Source organism: Crotalus tigris, unplaced genomic scaffold, assembly GCF_016545835.1.
Source record: "Crotalus tigris isolate CLP2741 ecotype Arizona unplaced genomic scaffold, ASM1654583v1 scf7180000024382.2542628, whole genome shotgun sequence".
In the NCBI taxonomy this organism is placed as follows: domain Eukaryota; kingdom Metazoa; phylum Chordata; class Lepidosauria; order Squamata; family Viperidae; genus Crotalus; species Crotalus tigris.
Window position 1 is genome coordinate 1,603,958 of NW_024100552.1, and position 14,636 is coordinate 1,618,593.

At 39.4% G+C, this 14,636-nt stretch overlaps 1 protein-coding gene across 8 annotated transcripts in view; it reads right to left on the bottom strand.

Annotated features, from left to right (window-relative positions):
• ZNF521 (zinc finger protein 521) overlaps positions 1 to 14,636 on the bottom strand; it is a 292,154-nt gene that overhangs the window by 161,607 nt on the left and 115,911 nt on the right. For all 8 annotated transcript variants that reach the window (XR_005554885.1, XM_039328617.1, XM_039328616.1 and 5 more), the window contains one exon: positions 1,378 to 4,730. Coding sequence is in view for 7 of the 8 variants with exons in the window: in XM_039328610.1 (XP_039184544.1) it covers positions 1,378 to 4,730 (3,353 nt within the window). In the remaining variant the exon portion in view is untranslated. The remainder of the gene's footprint in view (positions 1 to 1,377; positions 4,731 to 14,636) is intronic.

The window sequence follows — 14,636 nt, forward strand, 5'->3', positions numbered from 1 at the left end:
TTATTTCCATCAAGCATCTTCTATGATTAAACTCCTTGTTTGTAATCAAGCACAGAGATGGTAAAAGGAAACCATTTCCCACTATTCCATAATATTTGTATACCTTAGCAGAGTGCTTAAAATCTTATTGGAGAGTTAAAGAAATTAGTATAATTAAAAATAGACTGTTCTAAGTAAGCTCCTGTCTAAATGCTTTAGAAGAGTTGAAAAATAAAACTACGTGTAAGCCAAATTTAGACAATACAATGTCTATCATGGTGTTTTTCCTGGCTGTGACTGCATCTTATTTTCCCCTACAGTTATCATCGTGAAGGCTCTCAGCTGGATAGGTATGCATGGGTAGAGTGGGAGGGGGAGGAGATTCATGGAGCAAGACTCAAAATGACTGGGTATAGTCCACAGGCCATATGTTTCCTGCCCCTGGTAAACAAAAGGAAAGTTAAAGCAAGTTAAAGGCTAAATAATGTACATTTAAGTATGCTTGGGAATGCCCCTTTGGCAATTCTAATTTGTGTTAGTGATTATGATAATAGAAAAAGGCCACAGCATTTATTGCAAATTAATTAATCTGGAATAAGTGTGTGATCTTATTACTTCCCCATGGGATCCCCAGATTTGTAAATTTTTTTGTTACAGATTATTCTGCAAGAAATGTTAATCATCCAATGCTTAGTATAATATTATGTCAAATTCTATCAGTACAGCCCAAATACACACACACAAACATATATACAAACACACACAGATTGAATTATAATAAAAAGACTAATTTACCCTTTAGCAAAAGTAGGTGTTGCACTGTGGCGTTTCTTTTTAATCAAAGTAGAGCAAGACAGGGAAAAATTAATGTCAACAACATAATTTACAAAAATAGCCCTCCTGCTCTGTTGCTCACAAATATTTTCAAAAAACAGTGCTCTGCATGCCAATGCTTTGGCTTAGTGTAGTTTACTTTTATGTCATTAACACTCTGTGCCGTAAGCATAACTCAGAGCTAGGGATTCCAACTCAAAATGAACCTCAGTTAAGATTCCAGCTCTCAGTTGTGCTGGCAGAAAGATTATTCTCTTCAGTGATAAAGAAGACAATATCCTAGGGAGACTGGAATTAGTCCTACTCTGTGCCATTCAAGACTTATCAAAAAGCAAGTAATTGCTAGCTAGCTAATGGCTAGGGAAGATACAATACATATTCGGGCTAAGTATATCTTGGTAAACAACTAGCAAAAAAGAAAAAAAATGAAGGAAGAAAAAAGGTGATCATATATATTTTTACCAAAGGGGGGGGGGAGAGAGCAAGAGCAGGAAAGAGAGGGAGGGAGGGGGGGAGAGAGTGGAGGGAGGGAGAGAGAGAGGGAGGAAGGGAGGGAGGAATTACCTCTTCTGATTGTGATGGACTGATTCTGGGCATTGGTGATACTTGTGGTGTTTTCAAATGTGTATTATTGCTGTCTGGAACGAGTTCTCTATGGACTGACTGGATGTGATTCTGAAGTTCACTTTCTGATTCGAATTTGACATTGCAACTTGAACATCGAGTCTTCAGTCCTCCTTTGCTTTTGTTCTCAGTGGAACTCAGGTTCTCATTCTGGCCCATGCCTTGCCTATTACTGCTTGAAGGTATGTTGATACCAGGGCTACTACTTTTGCTGAGATTAACACAAGCAGCACACAGACCATATGGTAAGCCATTAATGTCAAGTTTTACCAAGTCCTGTTTTGAGCGAAATTCTTTCAGGCAAGAAGCACATTTATACAATTTCTGAAGATGCTGTATGCGCCCTGTAGACTGCACTGCGGCACTGGTGCCCGTCTTTTGCATGTGGAACGTCCCATGGATCTTCAGCTCCAAAGTAGAAGTCACTGTCTGCATGCAAACCACACATCGGAATCCTGTTAAGGAGTTTCGCAAGTCAGGATGCATCTGACAATGCTCTAAGAATTCTTCCTCACTCTGGAGTGGCATTTTGCAAATCCTGCAGTTTCCTGTATCAAGGCTCTTACTGTGCGTGACCTTATGTTCAGTGAGAGTCAGAAGTGAAGGGAATCTCTCACCACATATTGGGCACATATAGTGTTTCACTGGACCCAAATGTGTCTGCATATGTTCACGAAGCCCATTTTCAGAGAAAAATGTTCGTGAGCACACATTACATTTGTAGTTCCCTTTTATGAGCTCTGCCTTTTTCTTTATTATGGCACTTTCCCCAGGTCGGATATTGTGATCCCGAAGTTGGTGGTTTTGCAAGAGAGACTCCATTGTGTAGGCTGCTCCACAAATGTCACAACCATACATTGGTTCAGATGTATCAACATCTTCTTCACTTCCATCATGGCTGTTGTGTGATTCCTGGCTGTTTGTCAGCAATGTCTGTAGCTCTACTTCTTCCTTCTGAACTGGTTCAGATGCTCCATTGGTTCCACAATTGGGAGTTTTTGTTTCAAAAACGCAATGTTTCTCCCTCAAGTGTTTTTCCAGCAATATGATAGCATGAAATGCTTTGCTGCAGAACTTGCAGTTGTATTTTTTGCTGTGTGTTGTGATGTGGCACTGGAGTTCCACTTCAGTACCAAAAGACTCACCACAAAAAATACACTTGTGTACTTTGCCTTGATTCTCCAGATGATTGTGCTTAACATGGAGCTGCAAGTCTGTCTCATTACGGAAATCCCAGTTGCAAGATGTACACCTATACACCTTCTTCTCATTGCTATGTTTCACAGCCAGATGAAGCTGAATGGAAACTTTTGAATCAAAGACCTCTTGACACAATGTACAACGGAAAAACACAAAGGTGTGCATGTCAAGCAAGTGCTTTTGCAAATCATCCACTGAAGTAAACTGTTTATCGCAGCTTTCACAGATGTAGTATGTGGAGGTTATCATGAAATGGATGGTCACATGCTTCAACAGGGACTCCTGGTTTGGAAACTCCTTATTGCACTGAGGGCAAGTCAATTTGGGCAGGACAGTGTCAAGGTGTGTTTTTAAATGAGTCTGAAAACCGTCCAGAGAGGTGTATTTAGCACCACACTGATTGCAGATGTACTCACCAGCAGGGCGCTGAGGAGCACCACCAACAGCCTGCATCATCTTTAATGATGCCTGTTCTATAGTAACTGGAGATAAAGGACTCATGGCTCTAGATTTCTTCCCATTATGGATGTAATTTAATGCTAATGGAATGTTCTTATGATTCTCCTTTATATGCTTATTCAGTTTAAGAACACTATTAAATATTGGAGAATTTGTGCAGTAAGAGCAAGAATATACTTCAACAACAGGGTCTTTAGGGGTACCTAACACAGGAGAACCAAAACGAGAACTGCTAAGATCACAATGGACTTGTCTAATATGCTCTTCCAAAGAAGAATCAGTAAGAAATCCCATATAACAATGAGGACAAAAGAATGCATTACTGTCTTTAGCAGCTGGATTTCCAAATCCATGAGTACATCGAATATGTTCCTGAAGGGAGTTGAGGTCGTTGAAAACTTCTGAACAGAAGTTACACTGGTAGATCATAGCAGGCATGGTAGAAACTATCAGTGCAGGATCTGGTGCTTCATGTATTTGTTTCAGATGCTCATTTAGGTTGTAAAGTGAAGGTAACACTTCTAAACAATACTGACAAATATGGGCTTGTTCAGGTTTATCTAAATGCATAGTTTTCAAATGTATTTGCAGTACTGCAAGGCTTGAAAATAACTGCTTGTTGCAATAAATGCAACTATAAGCAACCTTGGCTTGTTTATTTGAAGCCCCAGTGATATCTGCCACCTGCTGGGCTGTCCGTTTTCTTCCACGTCCTTTTGTGATTGGGGGAACCGCTTCAACCATAGTTGAACTGTCTACTGAGAGATTTGAATCTGGAGTAGTGCTAGAGACTGAGGTGTAACCAACTGTCACTAAAGAGGGACTGTTACTATGGTTGCATGATTCTGGCTGCTGGTGACTATCCATGTGGCTATATAGCTCTTCGACAGTATGGAAGTTCTCTGAGCAAATACTGCACATATGTTTTTTTTCCACTCCATTATGAGCCTGTTCCATGTGATTTACTAGTGAACTTTCCTCTATAAAGAGTTCGTGACAGTAAACACACTGAAGAGCAGCTCGGTCTTCATTTGGGGAACACTCTGGGTGGCATTCTGCTATGTGTTTCTGAAGATCTTCTGGAAAATCGAAACCTTCTTCACACTGACTGCATTTCTGAGTGTCCTTCATTTTCCATTCCTCCATCCGGGAGGCAGATTGAGAACTATCTTTGTTCCTCTCATGAACTTGCATGTGTCCATGAAGTGAACTAGAGGAGAGAAATCCACGTCGGCAAATGGCACACTTATATGGCTTGTTAGAGGTATGAGTCTTCAAATGAATTTTAAGGTGATCACTTCTTGAAAATGCTGCATCACATTCGCTACAGTGGTACTTCTTATCTCCTGTGTGAAGTTTAATATGGCGATCTCGGCTCCGCTTATGTTTGAAGAGGCGGCTGCAATAGGTGCACTTGAAAGGGAGCTTGTCGCTGTGACTTTGCTCGTGATGCTTTAAATAGCTGAGGCGGCTAAAAGACTTGTCACAAAACTGGCATGGGTAGGGCAATCCTGGGCCACCTTCTTCTTCACCAAAGTCACAACCATCTCCATGGCTTGGGGAAGTCTGATCTTTACTAGAGGGTGAAGAAGCTGGCCATGAGCAGGAAGGATCATCTTCAATATCTACTCCATCTGAAAAAGGAAGAAAGGGGGAAGGAAAGGGAAACATGTTTAAAGGTTTCTTGTTCAGACAATGTTTAACATCAGTACATGTGCATTTAATCAGAGGATTAATTGATAAAGATGTAATGCTGCATAACATGGATGTGTTACATTTTCCCTCCCTTATCCATTTGCATCTTATACACTACTATTTTAAATCAAGATTATAAAGCTGAGAATAATTATAAAGAGTCTCTTCTTTATTTTTTTATCATTCAGTTACTTAAGGTATATTATATATAGTCAACTTTATTAAAATGCAGATTTTAGAATATTTAAAGTTTCTTTTATATTCTCTAAGAAATAATTTGTAAAACATGATAGTATATGAAAAGTTCATTGTATAAAAAATAGATATATATTTAAAAATGAAGTTAATTTAGGTGTAAAACTCTTAATTGTAAAAGAGTTTATTGAATTTCCTAGGCTTCAAAGAGACACATAGGAATTAGTTTTGAATGCAACATGGTTTGGAACAGCAAACCATGGTACAGCAATTTTGATGTATAGATAGCAACATCAGCAAGCATACTGCTAAATATTACTTCAAAGTTGGAAAACAAATACTACTTCATCAAACATTTCTTTGAGCATCAAAAATCAAAAGTCTTCATAATTATCATAATTTAAATTATTTTTAAATGAAATGGACCCATATCAAAATGTAATGGGTTTTTTTTATACAAAAGGCAGCCCAAACAGGTACAGATACAAGTCTGTGCCTTTTATATATATAAAAGGAGGAAAGGTTGAAAACTTGAAAATGATCAGAAGGAGCAATTACTTTCAGCACTCTGGGATCTTAAAGAAAATGAATCATTTGAAAGGGAAATGTAGGAGATTTACTAGGCCGAGCCCAAGGGAGGGGTTAAGTGGTCATCAGTTTGGAGTCCCCTCGCACCCACAAGTAGTCTAAATCCATCCTTGCTTGAATTCCATTGACTCTTATCTACTGCCAATTTCCTAAATTTCCATATGTCCATATTCTTGTTTAGAGGTAACTTTGAATAAACTTGTACTCATTTTGGACCTAACCCTGGCTCCCAATTTCTTGTGCTTGACAGGAAAGGAAGAAGAAATAAAAGGAAACTTATCTTGAAGTCCTAGCAGTTTACAATACAGAAAGGTAGCCTAGTGCCCACCATATATTTTGAATTAGAACTCCCATAAAATCCAGATACAATAGATTACAAGCAGGTATTATGGATAGTAATATCTGGAAGCACCAGGTCATCAACTCTTTCTCCTACTCTACATTAGACTGGAATAGGACAACTATCTGGTCTGCAGCATTTTAAAAATATATAGCACTGTGAGAGGTTTCAAGACACACAGGTAAGAAAACAGTGAATTTTCTCCTCTTCTTGTGTATACATAAAAAATTGACTTTCTTTGAGCGCCTTTTCCAGGCTGTCTAGGCCTTTCTTAAAAGGTACTTCTGAAGCAGGCTGCAGTATTTGTGTTCAAACAATTTTGTAGTTACTAAGAAGCAACATAATGAATGTATGTCTAATAATAAATGAATAGGTATTAGATTTATGGAGTCAGCTCAGGTTAAGTGAAAAGAGTGAATTGCACAAAAGCGTAATTCTTCTGTGTGTTTTGTACTTTTAAAGTTCAAGAGGTTGCCCACCATTTCTTCCTTTCTGCAAAAAACCACAGTGGCTTAACTTCCTTAATAAAACAGAGTCGAACATTTAGATGATCATAGACAAAGCAACTTGAAAAAAACCCTGGGAAACAGGAACAAATGATAAATTATTATGATAAAAGCTGAAAGATTTATAAGTAACAAAAGAAAACACAAGCAAGAACACAAATCAGTTAGTTAACTTCAACTATTTAGCCATTATGCTAAGTCATTTATGGAATTCAGACTTAAACTATAGAATAAATGCCATAGTCATTGGTCTTTCCAGTTGATGTGATCAAATAGAAGTCTAGTGTTGAATTTTACTTCCCACCGACTGCAGAATTTCTGAAGAGTTTTATAGCTTGTGGCTTGTTTTGCTGAATGCTGCCAGAAGGATCATTCTGGTAAGGTCCTTACCTTACCTCTGCTATGCTAGCAGAATATTGTACACTTGTACCAGAGATGTTTGTGGAACTACTCACAAACAGAACAATACTTAACACCATATTCTATGATGTCTTGAACCAATTTCTTAATAAAGATAAGATTGTTCCCAACTACGGATTTAAAGACAATTTATCTCAAAGTTTAAGATTCAATTTGCTACATTAAATTGAGCCCTAGTAGTATTGTAGGCTAATTCTGCCCATAGTCTGAAGTTCGATCCTGACCAGGTTGATTTTCTGAGGTCGGTAAAATGAGGAACCAGATTGTTGGAAGCAATATGCTGTCACTGTAAACTACCCAGAAAGTACTGTAATGAATTATGGGGCAGTATATAACTCTAAGTGCTATAGTTATTAAAATGAATGGCACAGTATTATTTATTATTATTATTTATTTATTTATGAAACTTATATACCGCTTTAAGTGCAAGCACTCTCTAAGCGGTGTACACCAATAAGCAATGTGTGTGTGTGTGTGTGTGTGTATATATATATATATGTATATATATATATGTGTGTGTGTGTGTGTTGTGTGTATGTATATGTGTATATATATATATATATATATATATATATATATATATATAGGTCTTTGGTTGTTCGGGTTTTCTCCCGCGTAAAATTGGAAGTGACTTGGCGACGTTTCGACGAAGTCCCATTCGTCATCTTCAGGCTGGTGTTTTCAGCTTCGTGCTTTGAGCACATTGAGCACATTGCTGCTCAAAGCACGAAGCTGAAAACACCAGCCTGAAGATGACGAATGGGACTTCGTCGAAACGTCGCCAAGACACTTCCAATTTTACGCGGGAGAAAACCCGAACAACCAAAGACCTACATACAAATACCTGCGAAAACCTATATATATATATATATATATATATATATTATATATATATATATATATATATATATATATATATATATATACACACACACACACACACATTGCTTATTGTATAAATATATATATTTACATTGCCCCCAACAATCTGGGTCCTCATTTTACCTACCCCGGAAGGATGGAAGGCTGAGTCAACCTTGAGCCGGTGAGATTTGAACCGCTGACCTGCTGAACACAGTCAGCTAAAGTGGCCTGCAGTACTGCACTCTAACTGCTGCGCCACCTCGGCTCATAACTTGAACTTTGTTTTAAAGTTTGAATTACAGCTACTTGCAGCTCAATGTATCAGTAAAGTTTCCCCCCCCACACAAAATTACTGGATTTAAAAAAAAAAAAACCGCAAGCTATCAGATACATTTTGGCTTGTGCATTATCTTGTATGTCATGAGACTCAGGAGATGGGCCTTTTCTATCACTACACCTGTCTTCTGGAACAACATTCCCCAGTGATATGTACGGTTCCTACCCCACTTTAATTTGAAAGGTAATTAAGAAAACGCTTTTTTTCCCCAAGCCTTGGATTAGAGTGACTGTTGAGGATCTTGTAGAATTTTGTCCATTGAGCCAGTTGTTTCTCTTTTCTGCTTTATTATAAGGTTTTCTCTATTGATTTTATGGCACATCAATCAATCAGCCAAGTCTCCTGATTATAAGTGGTGTAAAAATGCTTGTATATATAAAAAAACACCTCATAGCTGAAATAACATCACATATTTTATTGTATTTGATAGGTAATATTATCAATGTTTTCTTAAAGTGTTCATTGACTAAAAGGAAAAGAAGAAAGACTGTCCAAATACTGGAGAAAACAATTCATAAACGAGGACTACAATACTAATTTCCATAAAAACCTACGTTCTCTTAATACAAATTGCCATTTCAGCTTATAGAAACATTCCAACACTGCTTTCTTTAAAGTAATAACATTTTACTCAATTCTGAACCTTTTGTTTATCCACAGGAAACAGATGAGGATTTGTCCCTTTCCTGCATCTCAAAACCGACAACACCACCATCTCATTATCAATGCCAGACAGCAGCCAACTAACTCTGAAAAAACAATCAACCCCATTCCTGGATCTTTGCCCACTGCAACAATACTTTTAACTCAAGTTAAGCTCTCAACAGTTTCTATCTTCTTCTTTAGTACTCTGAAAAAGCTTTCCTTAAAATATGTCTGATTCCTGACAGAATCTCTAAACTATTCCATAAACAATGTCTGGAACTCTACAGAAAACAAATACCTGGAGGAAGATTCAATTTAAAATCCAATACATGTGAATATAAATGAAGCAGAGAAAAATAGTTTATTTCATTTGTGCATGTGTTTCTGCTTTATTTGCAATGAAAGATAGTGACATCAGTGTCAGGTACTAAGTAAAGTTGTGGGCAGAAACATTTTTGAGGGAATATGAAAATTTTGGAGGACAATATACAGTAGTCAAAAAAATAAACAATAATGGAACAAGCCCACAAAGAACTCCGGAGGTTTTATAAACATTTGGACAAGAACCACTATGGTTATTGTTTGGGGCACCAGAACTCCATAAAAAACAGATACATTTTCTTTGGTGGTACTTTAAATATAAACTGTCCATAAAATATGTTGCCCAATTTTAAGAACACGAGGCTACATTATCTCTTAATTTAAAAAGAAAAAACATAGGAAATAACAATGTAAATGTTAGTATGGAAAAATACATACATCTGCCTCTCTCAGCTACATATACAGAGAAAGATTTTGTATATATAATACTAATCCAATACTCCTCCAGATGCCTGGTACTTTTCATTTAACATACTGAATAAATGATTCCATTTTTTAATGTTCTGATTTCTTTCTCTTTTCAGAAAAGGACTGGAAAAGGACTAGTTTGAAATAGTTCTTCCCTGGAATTTTTATTTGCTCCAAGCATAACTTAACTAGAAGAATATGGAAACCTCCGTGCAAATGGCAAAGAATGTCTCTGTATGTGCATGAGCATGTATTACAAAATCAATAGGGCAGCTGCAATCCTGTGATCAGAACCCCTCCCTTTTACATATATTGTCCATAAAAAGGGTGGGTGGTTGTTACTTTTCTTAGTATTATGTTTTATTTTAGTGTATAAAAAGTTTTAATAAAACCAGAATAAAACCAAGCTTTCGCTGGCATCTGCCAGCATCATCAGGGTAGTCTCCAGTCGATGGGAGAAGCTATTTATAAGTGTGGCGTTCTTTGCGCCTGGCTTCTTGACCTCGTCATGGGTCCCAGCCAATCCACCTGCGTTTTGATCGTAGTTTCTGTGTTGCAAGCTGTAATTTCCTCACTTTCCTTACTTGTGCTGGTACCGCAGCTCTTCCTCCCTTCTTTGCATAACTGTAAGTCGGGGGGACTCCTTAATTCCACGTAATTAGATGTGCACTGTCTGTGTTTATGTTGTTTATTCACCTCATCCTCCTTCTTGGTACTCTCTATTTCTCTTCTCCTCCCCCTGTTTCTCTGTTTACGATCCTCTTTCAAAACTATACCCTCATTGTTTGTCTCTGTAGCCCATGATTCCATTGTGTTTACATCATCCTGTTTCCCGATCCTTCGTATCACTTTATTAACTCCCCTTTCTATTTTCTCTTCAATGGGGGTGATTTTAACACCCTCTCCAGAATTCGTGGCACCCACAAATTGATTGCTGACCCCTTTTTCCGAGGGAGCTGTCCCTTCACTGTTGTTCGTGTATTCACTCATTACTTGGGGGTATGCAATCTTCCTTAAAAGGAGAGGGGCGGAATCCTTACAGTCGTGACTTGCATCTCCTTGTGCATTCCTACGGGGAGTCGTACCTCTCAAATGTCTGTAGGAGCGTGTGGAAGCTCTAAGATTATAGCGAACAGGCTTCTCATTTCCCCGTTGTTCTCCTGCGTTCCCAAAGCAATAACAATTCAAATGGGAAATGTCATTAATAAAGTTAGATGCAGGATCGCCGGTGGAATTACACATGGCACTCCAATCCTTCGAATCATGATTGTTTAATAACCCAAAGTCTATACCAGATCGCTTTTTTGTCAAACTCCTCGCTGTTCCCGGGGAGACCCTCAATTCATCGGCACTTGGCTCTTGGTTGTCAATCCACTCCTGTATCCACGAGGGAGGGGCATATGTTTCAGCAGGTGGAGAGTTACTCTGCTGCTGGTTATTCCCTGTCTGGGTGTTTCCAAGGCCCGTCTCCTCCGTCAACCCTCTTTGCCGAAGGCACGTAATGTTACATCGTTTTTCTCTGGAGGGACGGTCACGCATTGCCCATGCTCTTAATATTACATGTGCTGGGCATAGGTCCACATGTCTGTTGATGGATTCTTCGTTAGAGAGCCACGCCTCTTTAAGGAGCCGGCCCCCCTTCGTGCTGTCACTGGCCATCACCTGCACGTTGCTAAAATCGAACCTATGCCCAGATTCTAGCATATGCGCCCCGATTTGGGAATACTGGTCGCCTCTCCTTACCGCCAACTTATGCTCGTGAATTCTAGTTTTGACACGTTTGGAGGTCTCCCCCACGTAATTAGCAGAGCAACCTTCACAGTTGATCCTGTAAATGACATTGGACTTCTCTATGGTGGGGAGTGGATCTTTCAATCTCATCACCTTAGATCGCAGTGTCTGGTTGGGGTTATGTGCCACCCTCACATCATAGGGTGCCAATATCCTAGCCGTGGCTTCTGAGACGGTGTTAATATACGGGAGAGTGATACGAAGTCTCTGTGATGTATGTTCTTCTGTATGGGACCTGATGGGGAGGGAGGGTCTGGATGATAGTCCATGGCGCCTGATGAACTTCATAGGGTAACCATTGTGCCTGCACACCTTAAAAAGGTGCTTCTTTTCTTCCGTCCTAGCCTTGGCAGTGCTGCAGTGGGAGCCTACTCTCTTGAAGAGTGTTCTAATACAGCTGGCCTTGTGGGCCACTGGATGGTTGCTATCATAGTGTAGAATTCTATCTGTGTGCGTGGACTTGCGGTAGACCCTGGTCTTCAGGGTTCCATTAGGTTGGCGGTGGACCAGGACATCAAGAAATGCCAAGTCACCCTGGTGCTCTTCCTCTTCCGTAAACTGCAGATCCACGCACACCGAATTGAGTATGCCCACAAAGCCAGCTTTTTGGCTCCTCTTGATGATGACAAATGTATCGTCTACGTAGAGAGCCCAGAATTTAGGACAACACTGGGTCATCGCTACATGCTCCAATTGCTGCAGCACTGCCTCTGCTATGATGCTGGATATTGGTGACCCCATGGGGGTGCCCTTAACCTGCTCAAAGGTAGTGCCCTGGAATGTGAAGTATGTTTTTAAACATACTTCTAATAGATTTATGAGGTCCTGAGGCCGAAGGTGGTCCTGCTGGTGACCTAAACCTTTTTTCTCGAGAAGGTCTTTTATCGTCTTGATGGCCAGATCTTGTGGGATAGAGGTGAAGAGGGAGACGACATCAAAAGATATCATCACCTCATCATCCTCTATCCTCAAAGACCTGATCCTGTCAAGGAAATCCTCAGCAGATTTGACAGTAGTGGAACCACCCTCAACCAAATGGTTGATGCGATTACTCAGCCATTTGGCAAGGCCTGAGGTCGGAGTGTCCCTAAATGCTACAATCGGGCGAAGGGGGACCCCCTCCTTATGGACCTTAGGAAGGCCATAAAATCTGGCCATTGCGGTGTCGCTAGGGCGCAGCTTTCTAAGAGTAACCTCATCAAGCCTCTTACTGCGTTTGAGGTTGTTAAGTAATTTATTAGTATGGTTTTTAAGGGCCGTCATGAGGTCACCGTCTACCATTCTATAAGCTGTAGTATCATTGAGCAGGCACAATGCCTTACCAATATATTGCGCCTTGTCCATAATGCCAGCGAAAGCTTGGTTTTATTCTGGTTTTATTAAAACTTTTTATAGTTTTATAACTTCCTGGTGTTCGTATATTTTATTGTTTAATATGAGTCTACCCAGGAATCACTGTTTTGTTTTTAATATTCTTAATAATATATGTATGTGTGTGTGTGTGTGTGTGTGTGTGTGTGTATATATATACACACACACACACACACACACATATATGTATGTATGTATATGTGTGTGTATGTATGTGTGTGTGTGTGTATATATGTATATATATATATATATCATATTATATATTTGAGATTTCACAACTATTACAGAGGTTGTCAATATTCCATAATTAACTACAGTGGTTAGATAATATGAATCGTTGGTCACAATGAACTATTAACAAACATTCCTATAAAATTTATTCTTATTTAATGATTCAAGCAGAAGCTAACAAAGGTAGTTCTCAACTTAAAACCAGTTGATTAGTGACCATTCAAAGTTATGGTGGATCTTCCAAAAGCTCCATTTCCAAAGTTACAGTTGTTGCAGTGCACAGGCAGTTGTTCATCCTTATGATCAATTGTAGGGATGCTGTAGCACCCTCTGCCTATCTCTCCTTCATCGGCCCCCACCAAGTCCCCACCAGCCTTGCACTTGCTTTCCAACTCACTTGGTTCCACACACTTCTCCTCACTTACTTTTCAAAGATCTCCAGAACTTGGGCTAGGGAAGGGGATAATCCACTCTCTTCCTGAACCACATGACATGATCCCAGAAGAAGTTGCCATTTTCAGAACATTCACAATGCAATGCAGCTGCTTCCTTAATGTGAATTCCGGGAAGCTTTGGACTGCTGTTATGGACCTTCCAGAACAGATAGGAACACTTGGGCCACGTGGAACAGTACTGGTACTGTAGCAGTTGTTATTTTTCAGAGTGCCCACATTTAATGCAGATGCCCACAAAATTTCAGCTGCTCTGGCTCTCTAATTTGAGTTCTGGGAAGCTCTAGAAAGCAGAGCAAGTTGTTCTAGTTTGTGTGGCACAATTATGAAACTGGCTTCCATTTTCAAATCACCCAGAATTCAATGCATCAAAATGGCAGGCGCTTCCAGATTTGTACCAGGCAGCCCAGGAATAGAATGGCTTTCTCCCCTTTCCTATCTTGAGCTCCAGAGGTAAGTGGTAAGTGTGCAATAGGTGATGTAGGGTGAGGAGGAAGGTATAGGACCCAATGGGGTAGGAAGAAAGCCAATGCCTGCAGAGAAATCAAAGAGGCAGGAAGTGGAATATAGGTGCCTAAGGGTTGCACAAGGCCTCCCAGACCCTCCCCTGTGGCCCCTGAGGCAACCCGTGTTCTGCTTAACAACCCATGTATTCTTTTAAAGACCACATCGGGAAAAGCAAGGTTGGGGTGGGATCATGAAGCAATCACATGAATGCTTCATCTAAAAGTCATCATGACTAACAACCATAATAGACAAGCACTATTACAGTAATCATTGGAGGACTACTTGTTCATCAAATCCTTATGTTAAGAGATATACAAACTTTGGATGCACTAAAACTCCAAATATATCATCATAATCAATAAATAGTTGAGTGGAATTCTTTGACAAAGTTGTTTTTCAAATATGAAGTTGTTTTTGACATTGATGAAATTCCCACAGCTTAATTTGCCATTCTTCTAAAGAGGGAATAAATTATGATAAAAGCATATCAACTGTCTCAGCAGCCATTATCAAATACAAAGATAAATTTTATATACTTTGTAGTGATAGGTTGGATAAGGATTTAATCGCATTGACTTCTTTAACTACAGACACTCCTAAATGTGGATTTCTTCTCTGGAGAATTCAGTCCTTTCATGTTGTCCCTGCCCTTTTGGCATGGTTCTACCCACAAAAACATACTCTTTCTCAGTTCTGTTATCTATAAAGCATTACAGCCCGAAGAGAAAGTTTCCAAGGAACAGAACTCATGTTCTGTGATGAGCAAGTACAATCCACATGGGCTTCAAAATATAACTGATTCAGTTTAC